The 23,880-nt window shown below is 47.1% G+C and overlaps 2 protein-coding genes across 2 annotated transcripts; one reads left to right on the top strand and one right to left on the bottom strand.

The window, feature by feature from the left end:
* Window positions 1-804: 804 nt before the first annotated feature.
* LOC311613065 (transcription initiation factor TFIID subunit 12-like) lies at window positions 805-6,717 on the bottom strand (the record flags this gene model as incomplete). Its single annotated transcript, XM_084866537.1, has 2 exons — window positions 805-827; window positions 6,384-6,717. The coding sequence occupies 2 exons, from the start codon at window positions 6,715-6,717 to the stop codon at window positions 805-807; spliced, it is 357 nt and encodes a 118-aa protein (XP_084722663.1).
* A 6,337-nt stretch (window positions 6,718-13,054) lies between these two features.
* On the top strand, window positions 13,055-19,095 carry IL19 (interleukin 19; the record flags this gene model as incomplete). The annotated part of the gene is made up of 5 exons (XM_084866536.1): window positions 13,055-13,100; window positions 13,251-13,316; window positions 16,260-16,412; window positions 17,339-17,413; window positions 19,000-19,095. Exons 1-5 carry the CDS (start codon window positions 13,056-13,058, stop codon window positions 19,093-19,095), a joined length of 435 nt encoding a protein of 144 aa, XP_084722662.1. The 5' UTR covers window position 13,055.
* Window positions 19,096-23,880: the final 4,785 nt, after the last annotated feature.

Raw genomic sequence — 23,880 nt, 5'->3', positions numbered from 1 at the left:
AGAGTGGCTACCATCAACAAATCAACAAACACGAGGACGACAAGGAGTGCTGGTGAGGCTGCGGAGAAAAGGGACCCCTCGTGCACTGCTGGTGGGAATGCAGACTGGTGCAGCCACTGTGGAGAATAATATGGAGTTTCCTCAAAAACTAAAAATGGAACTTCCTTTTGACCCAGTGATCCCACTTCTAGGAATATATCCACAGAAACCAGAAACACTAATCAGAAAGGACATAATGCACCCCTATGTTCACAGCTGCACAATTTACCATGGCTAAGATTTGGAAATAGCCTAAGTGCCCATCAGCAGATGAGTGGATTAAAAAACGGTGGTACATCTACACAATGGAATACTACCCTGCAGTAAAAATGAAGGAATTTTTACTATTTGCAACAGCTGGAGAGAATTATGCTAAGCAATATAAGCCAGTCGGAGAAAGATAAATATCACATGATCTCACTCATTTGTGGAATATAATGAACAACATAAACTAGTGAACAAAAACAGATCCAGAGACAGAGAAGCATCGATCAAATAGTCAAACCTCAGAAGGAAGGTAGGGGAATGTGGGGTAAGGGAGAGAGATCAACCAAAGGACTGGTATGCATTCACATAAGCCTAACCCATGGACACAGACACCAGAGGGGGTGAGGGCAAGAGTGAGAGTGAGGGGTGGGGTGGAGGCCAATGGGGAGATAAGATTACACATATGTAATACCTTAATCAATAAAGAAAAAACCATTAAAAAAAGATTGGTTTAACAAAGGAGCCATCTGGTCGTCAGCTGGAATTGGGGAGACCGGCTTAGTCCTCCTCAAGCTTCAGGTCTGAGGGGGGCGAGATTTCAGGACCGCGCTAGCCCCCTGAAGCGAAAGTAAACAGCACAAGCAAGCTCACAAGTGCTGCGGGTTAAGTTGGAGCCCTCAGCTGGAAGTTCTAGCTCGCTGCTAAGAGATGACAACGGCTCCTTCTCAGCATGCCAGAAGGAGCGAACTTGCACCTTGAGTAGAATGGAGGGTTAGCCCACCCAAGGGAGAAAGTCCTCTGGGAAAGGAAGTCCAAGTGAGCGGACGGGACCCTAACAGCTGGGCTGGCACCACTGAGGAGGGCTGTTGGTGAGGGTTTCCTCTGGGAACCAGTGGGCACAGATGCAGTCCTTCAGCCTGGCCTGAGCTCACACCTCCCGTGTGTTGATCTGTCAGCTGCTGCCCTCTTACTGCGACTACACAGTAAGCCTCCAGCCTCCAGCCTACACCCTCCCCCTCCGCCCCGCCCAAGTGTCCTGAGGTGCAGGTCTCCCCAGGAACTCCCTGGCTCTCAGTGCCCGAGGGAGCAGTGCTTTTCAAGTGACACGGTTCATTTTAACAATAAGGGAAAAACCACATCCGATTTCCTCAGAATCACAGTTTCTGCTGACATGCCCTGATTTGTTGGGTGAAAAGGTGCTCTGCTCCGCATCGCTTGCTGCTCTGCTTTTCCTTTGCTTGATGGGGAGAGATGCTTTTATTTCTGTAGGAAGAAGGCTCGAAGTCAGAAGAGGTGACAAAGGGCACTGAATTAAAAGGAGCACTGGATTGAGAGTCCAGGGTTATGGGCTCTGGTCCCTGACCCACCACTCTGCAGCCATGTGGCTGTGGACAAGGTGCTTCTCTCTGGGCCCCTGTGAGAGTCTGGAGCAAACCTCCCTCATGGCTGGTAGAGGGCAATGGCTAAGCATGGTGGATGACTCCGCCATTCTGCATCCAGCTCTGCCACCTACCTACTGCCTGGGTGCCCTTGGGCAAGCTCCTTGACAGTTCTAAGTCTCAGCATTCTCTTCTACAACAATAGACTCAAAAACTGTCTTCCATGAGGACAATGGGGGATGGGGAGGGGGCGGAGGGTGGGGTGGGAACCTGGTGGAGGGGGGAAGAAATGAGGAACCTTTGTAATAATATGAACAATAAAGATTGATTTAAAAAAATAAAAAAAAATAAAAATAAAAACTGTCTTCCTCCTGGAGCAGGTGTGGAGATTAAAAGAGATAATGCATGTAGGTGCTTCATCTAGTGCCTGGGCGGAGATATGTGCTCAATACTTCTTCACTCTACTGTGAGTCTGGCTCCTCTGTCTATAAATTTTGAGTTTGTGACCAGGAGGGACATAAGATAATGGACCATTTGGACCTGATTCCGTTCTTCTGATTCTTCCGGGAGGGAGCAGAGACACAAGGTCAGGAGAGCAAGCAGGACTTTGCCTTCACCCAGTGGCTCAGGCCTCCACGAGGGGACTTGAGTGACATGTTGCCTCTGAAGAGGCGTCATTATGATGTGCTTATACTGGTCGGATAGGGGAGGAAAGTGCTTGTGTTTGTATAGGGTGTTATATTTATTTCTTGTTAATCTTCACTGAAGGACATTTTTTTCCATTGATTTTTTTTAGAGAGAATAAAAGGAAGGGAGGGAGGAAGAGAGAGAGAAAACACTGATTGCCTCCCACATTCAAGATTGAACCTGCAACTCAGGCGTGTGCCCTTGACATGGAATTGAACCTATGACCCATAGGTCCATGGGCTGATGCTTTAACCACTGAACTACACTGTCCAGGGCTCTATGGGGTATTATAAAAACAATTAAACGTTTACCTGTCATTGTAGTAAGCTGATAGATCATTTCAAAAATCAAGAATTAAAAAAACAGCAATAAAAGTGTGTTCCTTAGAATTAGGCGGATAAATAGTAGAAGAGGAAGGTGAATGTCGGAAGCTGTTGTCTACACAGTAAGCCTCCAGGATACAGGGTAGGGGGATAGGGAGGACTGGGGCAACTGATTGTCACATTGTCCCTAATTTTATACTTTTATTTTAAGATTTCTTTTCTTAAGAAGCAATCTTCTATTAAAAATAAAAATGAAACTAGAAAATACAAAGAAATACAATATATTATCCCAGGGTCTGTGGCCAGCAGGGATTTACTGTTTAGCTAAGGAAATTCAAGCTTTGTATTTCCCCTCACTTGCATGCTCTCCCTTCAAGTTCCTTGAGGGGCCCTAGCAACAGGTTCACAAGGTCATATGTTCTTGTGAAATTCACAAGAGTAAGGCACGTTGGCCTTAATCAGTAAGATCAGTGTCCTTTCTGATTCTGACTTCCCCTCTGTCTCACTTCCTCTCAAGTCAGGTGACATTAGAGAGGCCACACTATCTAGGGGATCTGGCTAAGGAGTAATTGACCCGAGATGTGTTTGGTCTTTAGAGAAACATCTTCAATGGATCGTAATCACATCTGTGTGTGGTTAAGATATTGCAACCCATATGGTATGAGAATGGCACCCAGAAACACTCCTTCCTAGCACTGTGCTGACTCTCATTCCTGGAAGTGTGCGGGTGGTGGGAGAGAAGGCAGGTTTGAGACATATGAGCCAGAAGGAAGTGTCTTCAATTTCTTCTAGGCATTGGGCATGTTAAATTGGAAGCCAGAGATTTGGTTCTTATTAACATCCAGTCAAAGTGGAAGAAATTACTTAATAATGCCATATATATGATTAGAAATGAATCATCTGCCTTTTTCCTCTTTTCATGGGAATCTTATGAGGCATAATTTATCAGAATTTCTGTGTGCGCACAGCACAAACCTGTAGGGTATTTTATTTCCACTATCAAAACCAAAAACCCAATTCTGAACAATTGTATCAGAGAAAAGACTGACTTATTTTTTTTACTGTCTTTATAGAAAATAACAGATAAAAGTCACTGACATAGAAGAAGCCAACAGGGAGGTGTCAGGTGGTTAATTAATTTATAACAGTGCTGAGCTATCTTCCTGGGACTTGTGGTATTTGTCAGCTTTTAAAGTTTTGCAATTTCTTCTGATTTATTTCTTGTTCTAAGTAAATAATCACACTATCCCTAATTTTGTACTTTTATTTTAAGATTTCTCAAGAAGCAACCTGTGTGTTATAATGCCCATATAAGCTGAATCTGGCCCTGGCTGGCAATAAAGTTTATAGAGGGCTCATGAAAGAATTGCTAGATTTAGCAAATAAAAATACAAGACACCCACTTTACTTGGAATTTCAGATGCGTAAGCACTGAAATGTGTTTATCTAAAATCCAAGGTTAATTGGGCACCTGAAATCCATCCAGTGGGAATATAAAAGAAACAGCAGTCAACTAGGGTTGGGGTAGGGCAGTGGTCGGCAAACTCAAACAAATAACAACAGTACCACTATTGAAATTTCTTTTGAGAGACACATTTTTTTAAACTTAAACTTCTTCTAACACCACTTCTTCAAAATAGACTCGTCCAGGCCATGGTATTTGTGGAAGAGCCACACTCAAGGGGCCAAAGAGCTGCACATGGCTTGCCACATAATAGGGAATCAAAAGTATTCATTATAGACCTGATCCAGTTCATTCAAATTCATCCAGTAGGGCCACACTTTCAACCCTGTGGAGCCTCATTCCAAAGAAGGCAGTGAGCACAGTGGCCTCTGGAGTAGGGATGAGAAGGGGTGAGGGGAAGAAAGGAAGAGAAAAGATTTCACAAAAGAAATCACACTGCAGCTAAGTCTCGAAAGTTGGGGAGGGGTTTGCAAGGCAGAAAAGTGAGGGCAGTGCTTTCCAGATGAGAGGGGCAGTGAGGTGTGGTGCTAGTCAATAGAGACGAGGTTGGAGAGGTGGGCAGGGTCTGGATTATGATCGGTTTTCAATGCCATGGGAAGGGGCTCAGCCTTTATCCTGGAGGCTCCCTGGGAGCCATGCTGGGAGTTTTAACTAAGAAGCACCAAGACTGGGCTTACATTAAAAAATAAAAATAAAAATAAAAAGAGAGAGAGAGAGAGAGAGAGAGAGAGAGAGAGAGAGAGAGAGAGAGAAGAGATCAATGATGAGAGAGAATCATTGATCAGCTGCCTTCTGCCCCTGGGTGTGTGTGTCTCGACTGGGAACCTAACCATGACCTCCTGGTCATAGGTCAGCACTCAACCACTGAGCCACACTGGCCAGGGTGGGTTTGCATTTTAGAAAGTCTGGCTGACTCGGAGAAGATGGGCGGTTAAGAGTGAGACGGGGTCAGTGGTCAGGGAAGGCAGGCAAATACTGGGCTCTTCCCATTCCCCAACCTAGGCTTCCCCCTCCCATGTCTCCACAGGGGCTGTTTCATGGCAACTGAGCCATAGACCCCTGTGGACATAAGGTCTATTGGGCTCTGAAGCTCATAATAGATCAGCAGGTCTGACCCAGAGCCCTGTGTGGGCAAGGGGAAGGTGTCTCATTGATGGAGCATAGGCTCCTCCCCACCTCACAGGAGCACCAGTTTGCATTTCCTCAGGCCATCACCTTCCTGGGTGAAGGCAAGTCAGAACAGCATGGCTGGGGAGCAGGACATCGCCCTTCCTGCCAAACAGGCTTGAGGCTCACCACGGCTTTACCTTCACCTTCTTTACCTTCTCTTCCACTTCCTTTCCTTCTTTACCTTCTGTTCCACTTTCTTTTCCTTCTTTACCTTCTCTTCCACTTCCTTTTCCTTCTTTACCTTTTCTTCTACTTCCTTTTCCTTCTTTACCTTCTGTTCCACTTTCTTTTCCTTCTTTACCTTCTCTTCCATTTCCTTTCCTTCTTTACCTTCTGTTCCACTTTCTTTTCCTTCTTTACCTTCTCTTCTACTTCCTTTTCCTTCTTTACCTTCTGTTCCACTTTCTTTTCCTTCTTTACCTTCTCTTCTACTTCCTTTTCCTTCTTTACCTTTTCTTCTACTTCCTTTTCCTTCTTTACCTTCTGTTCCACTTTCTTTTCCTTCTTTACCTTCTCTTCCACTTCCTTCCCTTCTTTACCTTCTGTTCCACTTCCTTTTCCTTCTTTACCTTCTCTTCCACTTCCTTTTTTTTGTTGTTGTTGTTTTGTTTCTCAATTAATAACATTTTTATTCTGGAAAAGCAAATGAAAGTCGTATTCATATAAACACTGACATTACAAAATACAGGGCAAAGAGGAAGGGAGAAGGAAACAAAAACCTCTACCAATCCTGCTAATACTGTCTCACCAAACAAGACGATACTGCTTTGTTCCAGATTCAATCACTTATATAATAAACCACAAATAAAATCTTCTCTGGAAGATAAATTGCTCCTCTTTGAGACGGCAGGGAAAGGGGCCAAAGTGGGGGCAGGAGGCTTTATTCTTTTGGCAGATCCTCTCAGTCATTATAGATATTGCTGCACTGTTAATAAAAAATATATGCTTCTTTGTAAAGCATTAAAAAAAAAAATCCAAAGGTGAGATGGCTGAGGTCTCAGCTCAAGTATCTCCAAATACATTGTTGTCCATTCCCTGATCTCTCCATGTGTTATTTCTTGGTTGTTTTCTGGATCAATGCCATTCTTTGTTTGTGAGCCTCTGTGGTGCAACCTTTTTTGTAGGGTCGGATTTCTTCAGAGCCAAATCCTGGGATCCACATGTTCCACTGGCGCTCGAGGTGCAGCTGAACGTCCTTCACCTCCAGGGTGCTGGACTTGCGATGCCGAGCAAGCTGGCAGGCTGCTGTCACTACACTCTCGATAAAATCATCAGCAATCTGCAGCAGCATCTCCTCTACATCTTCATCCAACTGCTCGTTAGGATCCACTTCTCTTACTAAGTCTTGTAACTTCTTCTTAGTCAACACCTGATTGTTTTCAGGGCTGAGATGCCCTCCAGACCCAGGCGTGCCTGGTATCTTTACCACTGTAGTGCTATTTGCCATGGAACCTTGTTCTTCCACTTCCTTTTCCTTCTTTACCTTCTGTTCCACTTCCTTTTCCTTCTTTACCTTCTGTTCCACTTTCTTTTCCTTCTTTACCTTCTGTTCCACTTCCTTTTCCTTCTTTACCTTCTGTTCCACTTCCTTTTCCTTCTTTACCTTCTGTTCCACTTTCTTTTCCTTCTTTACCTTCTGTTCCACTTCCTTTTCCTTCTTTACCTTCTGTTCCACTTTCTTTTCCTTCTTTACCTTCTGTTCCACTTTCTTTTCCTTCTTTACCTTCTGTTCCACTTCCTTTTCCTTCTTTACCTTCTGTTCCACTTTCTTTTCCTTCTTTACTTTCTTTACCTTCTCTTCCACTCCACCTGCTCCCCAGATGAGGAGGCGGAGTGGGTGAGAAAGGGCACTGAGCTGCAAGGCAGGGGTGATGGTTTGAGCACAGCCCGCCCCTCTGAGCTGTGACTGACACCCCTCCCTCATCAATTGCTCCAATGGGCACATAGAACTGGGTTCTCTCTGCTCTTTTCTCTCACTTCTAAATCCCAAACAGATCAGAAACTGTTTAGGTTTAAGGGCCCCCAGAACTGGGAGATGTACCATTTTTTTTTTTTTTTGCTTTATTTTCAAAGCTATATACATATTCCAAAACACATTATTTCAAGTCAGAAGTTTACCAAGTCGTCTGAACAATTATATTCTTTCTGGTTTTAAGTTTCTATTTATTTCCCAAGTGAATATGCACCATCAGAATGAATGTTTCTTTCTTCCACAGATCCTTTCTCTACCATACTTTCTAGCATTGCATTCTCACAGTGATGGGTTCTCCCTCCAATGTGACTGAAATTGCTCACTCAGACCCAGCCCCTTTCGTCCAGACCAGTCAGTAGGGCCACACTTCGCTCCTCTCCAAGGAGCCTCATTCCCATAGAAGGCAGTGGGCATGGCGCCCTCTGGAGTTGTGCAGTGCCAGGCTCACTTCGGTCTGAGCTCCAGGACTTAGCACAATGAGGGAGCAGCCTCCATTGTTTTCTAAAGAGGGAATTACCCCGGCACCACCCTGAATGTTCATGAAATCGGAGTGGATAGTGGGGAGGACGGGGAGAGGGCGTTGAGAAGTAGGAGAGAGCTGTGTCCAGTACACGTCTCTCGGAGCATTCATTCTCCAGCTGGCTCCCTGGTCTCCCTTCACATTCTTCCTGCTTCCCCATTTAACATGGAAAACTGAGCTCTGGTATCCCAGGAGTGGGTGGAGTTCTAGAATACCCAGTCCTAAGGCTAGACAACCCTACACCTGTGGAGCAAGTCCATGGTGGGATTGCAGTCCTAGATGGGTGCCATTCCATCTTCATCGAGTCTCTTATTTTCTATGTAAGTGTTAGGCAGCAAGGCTTGGGATGGAGAGGTCATTTCTTATTGTCCTTTCTTCCTCCCAATTTAGGGGTCGTCAAGTCAATGCAGAGGGTATCCTCTTCTAATCCTTTACTACCGTATGTGTCAGTTGCTGTGCTAATGGCTTAATCCTTCAATCTACATACATGCCCTCATGGTGAGTATTCAGCAGGCATCATGAGCACCATTTTGCAGATGAATCAAGAGAAGCACAGAGAGGAGCTGGCTTGCCTTCATTCTGGCAGCCATGGGGAGCAGAGGCAGTCAGCAGAGGCTGGGCAGACCGCCCTGGCCCTTTGTGCGTGTGGAAAGCAGCTTGAAACACATCCCATATTTTCCCTTCCTCTGCGAGTTTCCTGGCAGTGACACTGTCCCCCTGAAATGAAAGCTGGGTCAGAACAGACAGTCTGAGCACAAAGGGGTGAATGCGGGGTCAGAGTCCCAGGGACGGTTAGGCAAGCCTCTCACATCTGGGGCTGGGCCACCATCTGCAAGGCTCAGAACCAGGCAGCTCAGGCCCAGCTGGGAAGCAGCGCTCAGCCTGCCTGCTCCTCCCCCTCCCCAGGGAAGCAGGCGTGGAAGTGGGCGAGATCTGTGGACTCCAGAGTAGCTCTTTCTCCCCTCCCAAGAAGGAGCAGAAAGTCACACACATTTAACTCCTACCAATGGTATCTTCTCCTTTCTGGTGCATGGCGCACGGCGTCAGAATACATAGTATTTATTGATGCTGAAACCGGTTTGGCTCAGTGGATAGAGAGTCAGCCTGTGGACTGAAGGGTCCTGAGTTCGATTCCGGTCAAGGGCATGTACCTTGGTTGCAGGCACATCCCAGAAGGGGGTGTGCAAGAGGCAGCTGATAGATGATTCTCTCTCATTGATGTTTCTAACTCTCTATCCCTCTCTCTTCCTCTCTGTAAAAAATCAATTATATATATATATATATATATATATATATATATATATATATTAAAAAGAATACATAATATTTATCAAGCACTTTCTGTGAACCAACTCCAATAGTTCATTCAAATCCTCACAATTCATTTCACCTAGTTTATGGCACTTCGGAAAGGTAAGCAGGCCAGTCTCACAAAGATAGGAGAGTCAGGCTTTAAATCCAGAGCTACAGTCTACCGCTCCCCTCAACATGTATTGTGATTTCATTTTGTCTAGGATGTTGGACAACAAGGCTTCTAGCCCCCGAGGCTCCTTTTCCTTGCATCTACCTCCAAAGAAGTTCCCAGTCCTCCTTGTTCCTCTTCCTTCTCTGCCAGTGCCTGTCCACTACTCTGGCTCACCGGTCTGGCAGGGCAGAGCCTGGGCCAGCCCATTGCACCAGCCCGTTGTCCAAAGGGCCCTTGGGACCCTTTGTAATTGCATTCCACCCCAGAGTTGCTTCATTTGGTGAAAACAAGCTCTGTTTATTTTGAGAGCTTGGGTTGGGGGGAGGGACACTTTATACCCTAGCTTTCCATCACCATCGCCCCAAACCCTGATCCTTGGAGAATTCATGGTGTAGAGTTTGTGTGAAAAGGAATTTAGAGCCCTGGCTGATGGGACTCAGCTGGTTGAGTGTTGCCCCGTGCACTGAAAGGTTTCTGGTTCGATTCCTGGTTGGGATGCGAATGGGAGGCAACACAATTGTTTCTCTTTCTTTCTCTCTTTCCCTTCCTCTCTCTCTCAAATCAATCAAAGCATATATTATAAAAGCAATTTAGATACAGGGTCTTCTGGCCCAACCACAAGGATTCCAGCTGAATTCCTGCCTCTGTATTCCAGGCTCCCTACTCCCCAGTCTCATTTTCTCTCCATGTGTTCATTGAGAATGAAATGACCATCCAGGGACAAGATGAGGAGGAATGAGATGATGTCCAAAGAAATCCTTTGCATTCCTGAGGGGGAAAACCACCATATTCTCCATGAAGTTAAAATAATGCACATAAGCATTTACTAGTAGCGAATGCCTGGTAACTGGTAGGTGCTCAGGTGCTGTGTGAGCCATTGGGCAGGTGGCGTATGCCAGAGTCACCGGCACCTGCATCCTCAGGGTGTGGCTGGCAAGAGAGTGCTTTCCTGAGATTGCCTGCCAGGTACAGTTGGTGGTTTGCCACAGCTCTCAGGAAAGTGACCTAACCTAGATTTTTCTCAATGGACATGGGATTGCAAGAAATTCTCATTTGCATATAGACGGGGAGTTTATTTTTCCTGGAATCTGCATGTCTAGACCCAGAGAGAGAAGCATTTCTTCATAATGATTAATCAACGATATTTCAAAGTTGAAAGAAAAGAAAACAATTAAGGAAATGAGATGCTAAGGAAACAAGGGGGGGAGGAATCTCCCAAAGGTGGACCCACCCAGTGCACGTTGACAGCATTTCCTCTTATCCATCTGCATAAAAGCAACCCACCCTTTCCACGTGGCGAAGGGCACCGAGAGAGCAGACGCAGGAACAGCCCGAGAACCCGGACACAGGTGAGCCTCCTGCCAGCCTCCATCTCAGGCTCTTATTTATCTTCATCCTCACCCTCATCCTTTCCAGCTGCAGAGAGGTGGCCTGCCATCGTTGTGTATGGCCTAGGATGTCCCAGGTGCTTGGGACTCAATATAGAGGTGAACTTTCTGGCACCTTACTCTCAATAAGAAAAGATGGAGAGTGGAAAAGAAGGAAGGAAAGGAGAGAAGAAAGGAAGAAAAGAAGGAAGGAAGGGAATAAGGAAGGAAGGAAGGAGGGAGGGAAGGAAAGAAGAAAAGAAGGAAGGAAGGAGGGAGGAAGGAAGGGAGGGAGGGAGGGAGGAAAGAAGAGAAGAAAGAGGGAAGGAGAGGTAATCTAACATTTACTATAACCTTTTTGTTCTAGGGCCTGTGCTAGGCAATTTATATCTTTTTCAAAATCCTTTGCAGTATTAAATTTTTTTAAAGTATATATTTTTATTGATTTCAGAGAACAGAATGGGAGAGAGAGATAGATACATCAATGATGAGAGAGAATCAGCGATTGGCTGCTTCCTACATGTACCCTGACTGGGTATGAAACCCACAACCCAGGCATGTGCCCTGACCGGGAATTGAACAGTAACTTCCTGTTCAATCCCTGAGCCACACCGGCAGGGCTTAAATATCTTTTTCACTGCAAGAAGCATCTGTAGTTCCGTCTACCCAATCAGAAGGGCATTGCTTTCTGGCTGGCATGAGGGCATGTGTGGGGATCTCCAGCTGAGACCCTCCAGGGAACAGAGCTGTCAGTGGGATGATGCAGAGGCCAGAGGGTCCAGGCCCAGCTTGCCTGCCTTCTCACTCTGGCTCTGCTATCTGGTGGCCATGTACCTTGGGCAAGTTCCTTCACTTCTCTAAGTCTCAGTTGCCTCTGGTAAAGTGGAAAGAGGATGGTTGTGAACATGAAATAATTGGGGGAAATGCCTGGCACAGTCCCTGGCACATGTGGCATGCATGCTGAACGTTAGCTATCACTTTATCTGGATCTGCCAAGATGTCAGGGGTTGCCCAGCGGAGGGAGGCATCTTTCTCCTGCACAAGACGCCTGGGCCCCCTGGCAGCAGGGCCCGAGCAGGGAACGTCCCATTGCTTCTGACACTTACCTTGTCAGAAGAAAATCTGTGCTCCCTTCCCAGTCACGTGGCCTTCTAGAAGCAGCCCGGCTGCCTTTAGAGGGGAGAGGGCGCTGAGGGGAATCTATAGACATCCCTGCCCGTGGGGTCTGTACTCTGGTTTGGTCACAAAGAGAGAGGCTGGAAAAGGGGCAACCAAGCGCTGTGGTGTGATGCATGCCCCCTGCTTGGTGAGGGCTCATTTATGCACCGGTTCTCTCACTGGGAGTGATGCTGAGTCCAGGAGAGAGAAGGCGGAATGGCTCCCTAAGCAGGATTTGCTGTTTCTCGGTCCTCCTGGAAAAGAGAGTGGGAATCCCAAGGAAGATATGTGGAGCAGTGGTCGGGTATGGGGACAGCTGTGACTCCCACTCCAATGTATGTGCTTTGTAGTTAGAGCCATGGTAACTAGAGGCAGGAGGTGGGGTGCTCTGCAGGCCCCTAACAGCCTTCCTAATTGGGTGCCTCCCTGTCCTCCACTGTCACACACCAGCTGGAAGTGGTTACATGAAAAAGGCAGAGAAAGATGGTGCAGACGGGTGAGGAGGCAGGCATCTCAGGGTCTGGCCCAGCCTAGGGACTGGCCAGCTCAAACATGACCCTCATCCCCCCCGCCCTGGCTTGGTGGGAGACAGAGGGGAGGCAGGGGCGTCTTCGTGTCTCTCTTCCCTGTGGCTGAGGAGTGATTAGGAGATGGCTTGCTTCTCTCCTTCCCGTCTTCCTCGGGAGGTGACATCTTCATGGCTGGCTTCAGATGATGATTTTAAGCAGATAATAAAAGGGTGTCGCCTATTTTGGGGGCAAATAAAAGAAAACCACACAAATGTGCTCTGGTGGCTCTTTGGATCTGTTGCCTAATTCCTAGGGCATATTACAACGCTGTTTTTCCTATTTAATTGATTAAAAACAATGCTTTTCAAAGTGAGCCATGCTGAGTCATAATAGAGTGATATGTACTCACGGACACTATCTGTGGGATGAGACGAGAGAGAGTGGGGGGGGGGGGGGGCGGAGAGAAAGCGCTTGAGAGAGAAAACTGTATTGTGCTTCCTAGAGCATGGGGTTAGGAGGAGGGCTCACTCAGCAGAGTCAGGAGAGCCAGGGGAGGAGACACATGCCTCTGGACTCCACCGGCTGAATCTGTTCTCTTGGTGGCTGCCTGGCCCGCCCTGTGAGGACCAAGGGAGCGCTCATCGGGGGTCTCTCTCGTTCTCTCCACTCGGGCAGGGCAGTTGACCTCACCTCTCCTGCAGGACATGAAGGCTTCCCTCTGGCTCCTGGGCACAGTGTTCCTCCTGAGCTCAGCACACACCCGAGGTCTCAGGAGATGTCTGATTGCCACGGACATGCGCCATGTAGGAGAGAGCTTCCAACAAATCAAAGGAGCCATCGTGAGTATGGGCTCTGGGGAAGGTCTGGGCAAGGGTGTGTGCCTCACCTTATGTCCAAACATGAAGAACAAGTACCTGCTCATGGTTTGTCGTGTCTCAGGAAGCCATGGGATGCTCATCACGTGTGTTTGTTCTTGTTTTCCTCCCCAGCAAGCTCAGGACACCTTCCAAAATGTCACCATCCTGTCCGCATCGGGGACCCTGCACAGCATCAAGGTACTGGCCCTAGGCTGAGAGAGAAATCCTCACCCTGCCCCTGTCTATTTCCTAATCTCTCGTGTCCTCTAAATGCTCCCAGCTTTTTATTAATCACCAGATACGTTAGGGCACACTCATGTCTTAGGAACTCTGAACCCTTGGGAGCTACCATTCTGTTGTCTGTGTGTCTATGAGGTTTGTTTATTGCTTTTTGTTTTATATCTGCATAGATATAAACCACAGAGTAGTGGTTACCAGAGGGAGGTGGGGGTTAGGGGAGGACAAAGAGGATAAAGGGGGTCAAATGTATGGTAATGGAATGAGATAGGTCTAGGGTGTCATATTATACAGTTGTACACCTGAAATTTATATAATGTCATTAACCATTGTGACCCCAATATATTTCATTAAAAAAAAAAAAGAAGAAGAAGAAGAAGCCCCTGGGAGGAATTAAAAGAAGCGCCACTTACCCAGAGAGTGAATGAGAGGCCACATGCTCAAAGGGGGCAGGCTGCCCGAGGCATAGGGTGATTCTGAAAGCTCTCATGGGGAAGCCGAGAAAAGGAGCCATGACCTACAGGCTGAGTAGGCTGTGGGTTAGTGGACAAAAGGAAGGCAGAGGTTTGGGCAGCATGGGAGAATGGGTGTACAAGATCAGTGGGTGTGTCAGGGGACCAGGCTTGAAGCACAAGGGACATGAAGGTGAGAGAAAGAGGATGAGGTTGGAAAATACATTAGAGACATTTTCCTTGACAGGCTAAGCCTCGGACTTATAACAGAGGCAACAGGAGTCCCTGTAGGTTTCTGAGCCAAAGGCTGCCTGACCACAAAGGTTGTAGAAAGGAGGTCTGTTGGGGTTCTTTGCAATGAATAGTCCAAGGCAGTGAGGCTCATCCAATGGTCAGACCAGAGCTGATGAGAGTGTGTTACACAAGAGTTGGCTTTTGAGGTGATCATTCACGTACAGAAGGGGTCACTGAGAAATGCCTTTAAAAGTGAGCTCCTTCAGTCCTTGTAAGAATTCTAGAAAAATCTTTGGTTTGTTTGTTTGTTTTTCAGTATGTATGAGGCAGAGTATACATTATATCTGCAATGATTTACTTTTTTTCTTGGGGCTTCTCTGCACCCGCTGATTCTTCTAATCAGTACTGGACCTGATTTATTTGTGGAAACAGCTGTGCAGCCTTTTATGGACTACTATTCCAGCCAGCTGTACAAGAAACTCATTAGATATCACAGCTGGAAATGACCCTAAAGATTACCTATTCCAAAACTACAGTTTTCAAATGACCAAGTTAATACTTTGGGAGGGAGAATGACTAGTTCCTGGTGGGCCCACGTCGCATGCCTCTGTCTCCACGTTCTTCTCTCAAGGTCTAGAAATAGCTGATGGGATGTGAGAAAAGGATCCATGAGGATTCAGGTCATAATCACATTTGTGTGTGTGTTAATTTTTAAATTTTTATTGATTTCAGAGAGGAAGGGAGAGGGAGTGAGAATCATTGATAGGCTGCTTTCTGTGCTCCCCAAAGTGGGTATTGAGCCCACAACCCAGGCATAGGCCCTGACTGGGAATTGAACGGTGATCTCTGCATGCTCAACCACTGAGCCATGCCCGCTGGGCTTTATCACATTTCTGTCTCCCTCTTTTCCTCCCTGATAAAAGAGATGTGCCACTTTAGCCCCTTTGGTTAAGAGAACTGGCAGGAGTGATGGAGGAGGAGCATTTGTGTGTGTGTGTGTGTGTGTGTGTGTGTGTGTGTGTGTGTGGCAAGTAGTGTTTGCCATCCAGGAAAAGCTACCCCTGGGGCCAAGGTGGTTTTGCTGCATTCATGCTAATGAAAATGAAGTCTCTTATCTCTGCTGTAGCCCCCTTCCTCCTCATACTGAGCTACAAGCCTCCTGCTGGAAGGAAACAGCCTGGCCAGCTGCTATGAGCTGTCCTCTGGGAATTCAGGAGCCCCTCCTTAGAGAGATCTGCCCTCTGCCAGCTGCGGACCTGCCCAGATGCAGCATTTCCACAGCAGTTCCTTTCCATTCCTGCACGTCCCAGCCCCATCAAATGATCCCTGCAGTTTAGAAAGGACAGACTGGAGGAGAGCCAAGTATTGCAACAGAAGGAATGCCATTGCGATAGAACAGTGGTCGGCAAACTCATTAGTCAACAGAGCCGCAGTTTGCCGACCACTGTGATAGAAGGAATGTGTGCCTAGTGTACGCCTGGCAAGCAACAGCCACTGAATAAATCCAGGTTGTCCGAAGGGAGACATTACAGAGGGGCACACTTCTGTACAATGAAAGGAAGCGCTTTTCAGGCAAGCTGCTCAGACATGGTTGCTTTCAAAAGGCAGGTGCCGGCTGAAACCGGTTTGGCTCAGTGGATAGAGCGTTGGTCTGCGGACTGAAAGGTCCCAGGTTCAATTCCGGTCAAAGGCACGTACATTGGTTGTGGGCACATCCCCAGTAGGGGGTGTGCAGGAGGCAGCTGATTCGATGTTTCTCTCTCATCGATGTTTCTAACTCTCTATCCCTCTCCCTTCCTCTCTGTAAAAAATCAATAAAATATATTACAAAACAAAAAACAAAAGGCAGGTGCCTGGGTCCTGGAGGGGTCTAAACAGAACTGAGTGGTGACCTGCTGGGATGCTGAGGAGGGAATCTAGTCTCTGACTGGGCTCTACCCCTTATTAATATATCTCCTGGCCCTACACAAAGAGTGGGTGAACCACAATCTCTCCTCAGTGCCTTCATCATAAGGAGCTTCAGTGTACCATGGGATGGACACTCTGAAATCATTATGGGGTTTTTAAAAATAACATTTCACTATCTTGGTCCTGACTGTTCCTATTCAAATAGGCCACTTTGGTCTCCAAGATAATAAAGAAGAAATGACCATGGATTTCTCTGATTCCTAGCTGTAGCCCTCAGATGCCCCGGGCTCTCTCTAATTCTTATCTATAGCCCTTAGATGTGTGCTGTGTGACCAAGAACCTCCTGGCATTTTACATGGAGAGGGTGTTCAAGGACCATCAGGAGCTGAACCCTCAGATCTTGAGAAAAATCAGCAGCATCGCCAACTCTTTCCTCTACATGCAGAAGGTTCTGCAGCAATGCGTGAGTCCCCACATCAGAACTCCCAGGCTCTGCGCGCTGTCTGCTGGGGAGGGCCCGGGATGTGCTTCTCACATGGTTCCCTAAGGCAAGGGACCCTCACTGCCTCATCTGCCATGGGGAGAACTGTCAGGAGCCTCTTCCAGTGGTCGCTCCTTGCCCAGGGCTTCCTCCCTGCCAACACCTTACCAGACCCAAGATTCCTTGAGGATAGTCCTCCTGAGGTGACCACTTATGTCAAAGTATCCCTTAGGTGACCCCAGGCCTGGTTTGTGAGAGGGGCGCTCCCGGCTTATCCTAGGCATACCCCTGCTGTCTTTGTTTCTGGTCCTTTGGGGTTTTCATAACCTCTGGGTAGGTCCTAGGTATAGCCTTGCCCTAAGGATCCCCTGTAATTCATTATTGTCTGTTAAAATCAAACATCATAAATAAAACCAAACTTATACAAACTAACGGAAACAGAGGACAGCAGACATCCTGGGCTGTAGCCCCATCCCCACGAAGGACTTCCTGTGTGACTTGGTGGCAGGTTACTTCACCTCTGTGGGTCAGAGTCTAAAACTTAGGAATCATGACTCCTGCCCCACTTACACTAAGATCCATTGGATCAATTATTTCATTAACGAACCCAACAAGTATCTATGGGGTGCCTGCCTTGTGGGGCGCTGCATTCAGAGTGGGGGCGAGACAGATTTGGCACCTACTTTCCTGGCTCTTCCAGTCAGTCAACCCAGAGAAAGCCAAAGCCCTGGTCACACACAAGGTGACTCTACAAACAGGCCTCACTCCCCCTGCTGCTCCACCAGGAGTTTATTTGCCTGGCGCTCACCTTGGGTGGGAGGAGAAACATCACTTCAGGAGGGGAGGCGGTGGAAAGGGCGGGCCAGAATGGGAAGGTCCTCTCATGGCTGCTGCCTCCACTTTACCAGCAGGAGCAGAGGCTGTGCCATTGCGGGGAGGAAGCCGCCAATGCAACCAGAATCGTCCATGACAACTACAATCAGGTGAGGGCAGGGAAGAGAAGGGATGATGGGGATGACAAGTGTACCACCCTCTGCCTCTACTCCGCTCACACTCAATCACTCATTCACTCACCAACATGTATTTATTGCATGTCTCACGAGTTGTATGTGCCAGCAAAGAGAGTGTTGGTCTTACCTGATTTGCTAATTTCCTGGGCTCCCCTCCCCCACATCCCTCCACTGTTTTCTTCCGCCTTTACATATCAGATCTAACCCGTGTTAAGTTTTTTGGGGAAAGCACATACTGCTTAAGATGGGGGTGACCCAGAGGAAGCCAGATCTCCAGTGAATTGGATGCTGTCATGCATGAAGCATGTTACCAGCCAGGCATCACCGTGGCCAGTAACGGGCATGAGCAATCTGTGTGGTGCAGTAGAGCATGCTGCTCATGCGGCGGTGGATGCATGTCTCATACACAGGTGGAGGGAGAAGCGATGCTGCTTATGCGCATCATTTGGAGATGTTGGTTAAAATGCAGATTCTGGCACCATAGGTCTGGAGCGAGGCCCGAGATTCTGCATTTCAACCACACTCTCTAGAGATGCCAGGTATTGGGATGGCAAGGAGGTGTGGAGAGCTGTTCAAAGCTCTGCTTCTTTATGGAGAGGTCCCATAGGATAATGTTACAACAATGGCTAAGAGTCCTATTGTCCTTATTAGGAGTCAAGTATTGTTCTAAGCTCAGCACATTTGGTGCTTACAACAGTGTGATGAGCTGTTATCAGCATTTGACAAATTAGAAAACTGAGGCACAAACAGGTTAAGAAACTTAACTGAGCTTATATTGCAACTAAGTGGTGAAGGTAGGACTCGATCCCATGCCCTCTGGCTCTACAGGACATACTCTTAGTCTGCTGAAGAGGACATGGAGGAGGTCAGGAAACTCGAGTTCTAGTTCCACATCGGTTGTATGACTTTGGGTAGGAAACTGATCCTTAGGGACTTTGGTGCTTTAATATGTCCATTGGGGAGAATAAGCTCTCCCTGGTCACTGCACAGCACCCTGGGATCGAGCACTCTTAAAGCTAATTTGAAAAAGAAAATAAGCTAAAAAAAACTGTCCAGAAAGACAATTTCTTCTTCCCTTGTGAAAAACAGAAAAAAGCCCGGCTGGCATGGCTCAGTGGTTGAGCATCAACCTATGAAACAGGAAGTCACAGTTTGATTCCTGGTCAGGGCACATGCCCAGGTTGTAGGCCCAATCCCAAGTGTAGGGCATGCAGGAGACAACCTGTCAGTGTTGCTCTCCTCACTGATGTTTCTCTCTCTCTCCCTCTCTCTTCCTCTCTGAAATCAATAGAAATATATATTTAAAAAACAGGAAAAAGAAAAACAAGGGGCAAAGAGTGAAGAATTTTTAATTTTGATAAGTTTCTGAGATGATTTAACTGCTTGTTTGTGGCAAACAATCTGGGTTGCCCATTGGGAAAATAATTTGGGGTCTGTATACTCTGCAAATATAACTGATGAATTAAAAGAAAACCTCATGGGGGCCAGAACATGGGGATAGTGGTTTGAAACGATTACAGGGTCTGAAAGGCAGGTTCTCATAGTCTCCCTGGTTCCAGCTGGAGGTCAGGTCTGCTGCCCTCAAGTCTCTGGGAGAGCTGGACGTCTTCCTGGCCTGGATCAACAGGAATCATCAAGGAACTCCTGCCTCCTGACACAGAGAACCTGGTTGCCCAGGTGAACAGCTTGCGAGATTTCCAGAAGACAGCCTCAAGCATGTCAAACTCATGGCCACGGGAACTTTTGAGTTTGACATGCTTGGCCTACACTGAAAGGCAGGGAGATGGGGAAGACCTCCATTTTAATGCAAATGAGCATGATCTTGAAGCAACTTCTCTGTGGATTTGGAATTCTCTCCTCTGGGGCTGAGGAATTGTAGGCAAAATCTAGGTTTGGATGGATCTCGCCCTGTAGCTGGAAGTCCCAGGCTGTCTGGCCCCACCTGAAAATAACTTACTAGTCTACTGTCATATTTATAATGAAATATGTTATTTGAAAGGTCTCCTGGGCCATCCTTGAGGAAAAGGGCTGGCTTCCCCCTAATTTATTGTGAGCTTGTTGTTCTATGTCTGTGATGTGAGCTGAGAGATATCCTGTAGTGCATGTTGTACTGACTGATTTTTCTTAAATAAACTGTTTTTTTACTGATTAGTGAAAGTGTCTTCTGATTTGGGGAAGGGGGAGTAGGGAGGGTCAGTTAAGGAATCATAAATGGTGACTATTAGAAATGAATGGGGCCTTAAAGAACATAAATAACTAGGGAAACTGAGGCCTAGAGAGGGATGAGAAGAGAGGAGGGTGTCTAAAGTCTCCATCCAGCACCCTGTCCTCTGCATAAGGATCAGGAAGATGGACGGAAGGCTTCTGACCACCGACTCTCCTAGACATCACTCTGCTTTTCCTCCTCTTTCTCTGTGTCCTTGCCTTTTCTTTCTGCCTGCTTTTTTCTTTGTCTCTCTCTGTCCTCTCTTTCTTACTGCTCCCAACATAGAAATATTTTCTCTGACCCTAAGTCTCCATGGGTATAATATATGTTAGGCTAGAGAAGAATGTTTGGTTGTCATGGAGATAAAGCTGGGGTATCCTGAGTAGAGGAGTTTGGGCCCAGGCTACAGTGGAGAGAGGCCAAAATGGGCACCTACTTGTCGATGGACCCTCCTCAGATGGTTAAGGACAATGACAACTGACACTTACTGAAAATCTGTCACATGCCAGTTGCTGAAATAAGCATTTTATACTCGACATCCTGGGTAGGTATCTCTACCATGAACAGTTGGCTGAAGCATCCTTTCTTTTTATTTTTAAAAAATCCTCACTCGAGGATATTTTTCCATTGGTCTTATTTATTTATTTATTTATTTATTTATTTATTTATTTATTTTTAGAGAGAGGGAAAGACAGAGAAACACTGATGTGAGAGAAACACATTGAGTAGTTATGCTCCGACCAGGGCCTGAGACAAGGATGAACCTGCAACCCAGGTGCATGCCCTTGACTGGAATCAAACTCCAGACCCTTTGGTCCGCAGTCTGAAGCTTTATCCACTGAGCCTGAAACATCCTTTCTTACTTCTACCTGAGAAGGAGATCTCACAGAGCGTGCTTTAGTGGACAAGGCAGAATCCCTGAAGTCAGAATGACTTGTTCCAACCCTATTGACTTTGAGCAAATTACGTGTCTCTAAGTTTCCGTGTCCTCCTCTGTACAATGGAGATATGACACCGGTCTCAATGTGCTGCTGTGAGCACCAAGTGAGGGGAAGCTCATCATCCCCAAAACCCCCGCCGGAACCCCAGCAGGGGGAGGCTGCCAGGTGTAGTGTGAAGAGCACCAAGCCAGGAGCCAGGTCTGGTCCCAAGACTTCTGTCCTGAATTGTTGAGGGCAGGTCACCTCTTAGTGCCTGGGACAGTCCTGCACGAGCTATGGGCCCCCTCCCCCTGCACCTTGGCCGTTAAAGGTGAGCCCTAGGTTTCTCACGGGTGCTGCTAGGAGCTGATGGAGGAGGGAGAAGAAATGGGTTGGGAAAGAATTTTATACTTGGTTCCTTAGCAGGTATTTATTAAGCACCAACTCTGTGAAAACAAAAACAAGAAACAACAACACCAGTAGTTGAGTGTGGACCTCTGAACCAGATCGATTCCTGGTCAGAGCTACAGGCTCGATCCCCAGCAGGGGACATACAGGAGGCAGTCAATCCATGTTTCTATCTCTCTCTCTTCTTCTCCTTTCCTCTCTGAAATCAATCAATCAATCAATCAATCAATAAAACAAGAAACAACACCACCAAAATAAAAAACACAACTCTGTGGAATACAAGAATCAGGACACATTCTTCAAGTCTGGATGAAGAGAAAGAACAGGTGGCAAAGTGAGATAAGCAGCCAAGAATTAATACTTCCTCTCTTCCCCTCCTCTTTTTCTCCTCCCCTCTCCCTTCCTCTCCTCCCCCTTTACAACCATCCCTGCATGCAGGCACAGCTCCTTAGGCCAGTAAGGCTCCTCCTCTCCCAACCTCCCATCATGCATGCAAGAGGTGCAGGCAGCACTTCATCATGATTGAGGACCCCGGCTTTGGAGTAGGACACTCTGAGTTTGGAACTATCAAAAAGGTAAATGGAAGCATATCCAAAACTTTACAAGTTTTTTTTTTTTTTGAGCAAATCAGTATTTATTGGAATCAGGCAGTGCGGGACCAGAAAGAGCACTCCGCTGACAGGATCCAGGGGAAAGACTCAGAGACAGAAGGTGCAGAAGCCAAGAAAGGAAATTGGTTGGCTACAGCGTAAAGCCCACATGGCTGTCGGGGACTGGCTTCCAGGGACTGGCTGTCCTTGGCATTTTCATTTCATGACTTGAGGCATTTCCAGGCTTAGGTTATAGTTTGCTGACTCAGGCTGCCATGGCATTAGTCTCACCTCCGTCTAATGACGTCCTTGTTTAATTTCACAAATCCCAGTTCCATAAGTAGAGCTGTATGACTCTAGAGGTGTTGTTGAAACTTGCCAGGCTTCACACTTCTTCATCCATTTAATTGGGTGGCCTTTGCCTTATTATGAGGAATAAAGGAGAAGGCCTGAGTCATGTTTTCACATCAGTGACATTGTTGTCGACGGTGTAGTTCAAGCATGTCAAACTCAAAGGCGAACACAGGCCAAATAAATGAGGCACGAGTTTGCCATGCTTGTTGCTTGTTGTGGTTCATTCTGCCACCAGCTTGCCTGGATTGGAAGGCGTTGGTTTTGCTGCTGCTGAGCTGTGTGACTTTGAAAGTTTCCATTCTGCCACTAACTGACCTCTCTGTGTCTCCGTTTTGGGGACCCTACTATATTGCAGGAATTCTATGGAGAAAGAATGACAGCAGTGGGCCTACATACTACTGACATGTTTAAGTTTGAAGGAACATAATGCTTTGGGGTGTCTGAAGCAGCTGGAATAGGATACAAAATAGCTCTGATTTCCTGCCGCTGCTAATACCAGTGTGGTTTATGTTTGTTTCCCAGCCTCGTGATAGGAGGAAATGCTTTGAACAGAGGTTAGTGGAAAAAGAAAAAAAAGAATGTGGTTTTTTTTCCCCATCCACCTTTCCCAGGTTAGGAACCCCTGCACTAGAGGGTCTGTTCCCCTATGATGCTCTGAGACCCCAAGTGCCCATGTCTTGTCCATTTTTTGGTACCTTTGGGCCATTTTGTTTGGTGCTGGCAAGTGTCTCCTTGCTTGTTTGTGGAATTATAAGGAAAGGAATTGCATATGTCGCCATCCTCCCAGGTGAGGAGAGTGCTCATTCAAGGCCAGGCTGTAGTTTTGTTCCCAGACTTCATGTCTGGGAGAGGATTTCCCAGGGGCTCCCACTCTGCTAAGCTACAGGAATCCTCTCGAGAAAGAATGACAGCAAGTTGAGTGGTGAAAACAGAGCAAGGTGGGGAAAAACGCAGGAAAAGGAAATAATGTCACTCATTCTGTTGGCTTTGAGCTTGGGGAACCGAAAACTAAGCTTCTGATAATCAGCTGCCCCGCCCATCCCCGCCCTGCAGGGAGGTGGCAGGGCTGCCAGGCCAAGCTGGCAGCACCGCAGGCCTGGCCCTGGGAAGGCCTCTACCTGGTCATCAGTGAGCGGAGGTTCTTCCTCAGAACCGGATGCCAGTGTTTCCCTGAAAAGTGATGCAACTGGGCAGGAAGTTTGGATGCCAGCAGCGATGATGCCCTCCCTGGAGACAGGGGAAACGCTCAGGACTTGCTGTGGGAAAAAGGGAGTGGCCAGGCTTTCTTGGTTCCTAGACCATTGTTTCCTGCCCAGAGGTGTCATGGTGAGGAAGCTAAGTTTATTTCCTAAGAAGGGATTCTCCTCCCTCTGCCCAGCTTATTGTTATGGGCGACTCATGAATGATGACCACCAGTCAGCCACATTGGAATTTAGGAAGCCCTTATTATGAACTCGAGTCCGGGCTCCCGTCTCAACTGACACAGCAGCAAGCAACGAGAGCCCTGACCCACTCTAAGCACGCTACTTTTATCCCCGTCTTAGGGACGCCTGGCAGATTATGATTGGCTGAAAGTTTAACAAAGAAACGTCAGTTATAAGTTATAGAAAAATTCCACTAGTTCAGTAACGTTTAAAGTTTGTACAACACCTGGGGTGGGGGTTATTTTCAGCTTAAGCAGTCTCTGTTTCACCTGGTTTGGTCTGTTTGTCCTGCCTTGCGGCTACTGGTAACAGGACGTGCCTGCCTGGGGGTTGAGCCTTGCAGCAGAACTATTTTATGTCTAACAGTTATGCTTGGCTAAAGCATATCATGCTACATACTCTATAACTTATAACTGACGTTTGTTTGTTAAAACTTTTAGCCAATCATAATCTGCCAGGCATCCCTAAGACTGGGGATAAAAGTAGCATGCTTAGAGTTGCTCATTCCTACCCTGGCCTGGAGTCCTGCCTCGACAGG

The sequence above is a fragment of the Pipistrellus hanaki genome (assembly GCF_964339955.1).
Source record: "Pipistrellus hanaki genome assembly, chromosome: 18".
NCBI lineage: Eukaryota > Metazoa > Chordata > Mammalia > Chiroptera > Vespertilionidae > Pipistrellus > Pipistrellus hanaki.
The sequence above is the reverse complement of the archived record's forward strand: the minus strand, read 5'-3'. Positions and strand labels throughout refer to the sequence as shown.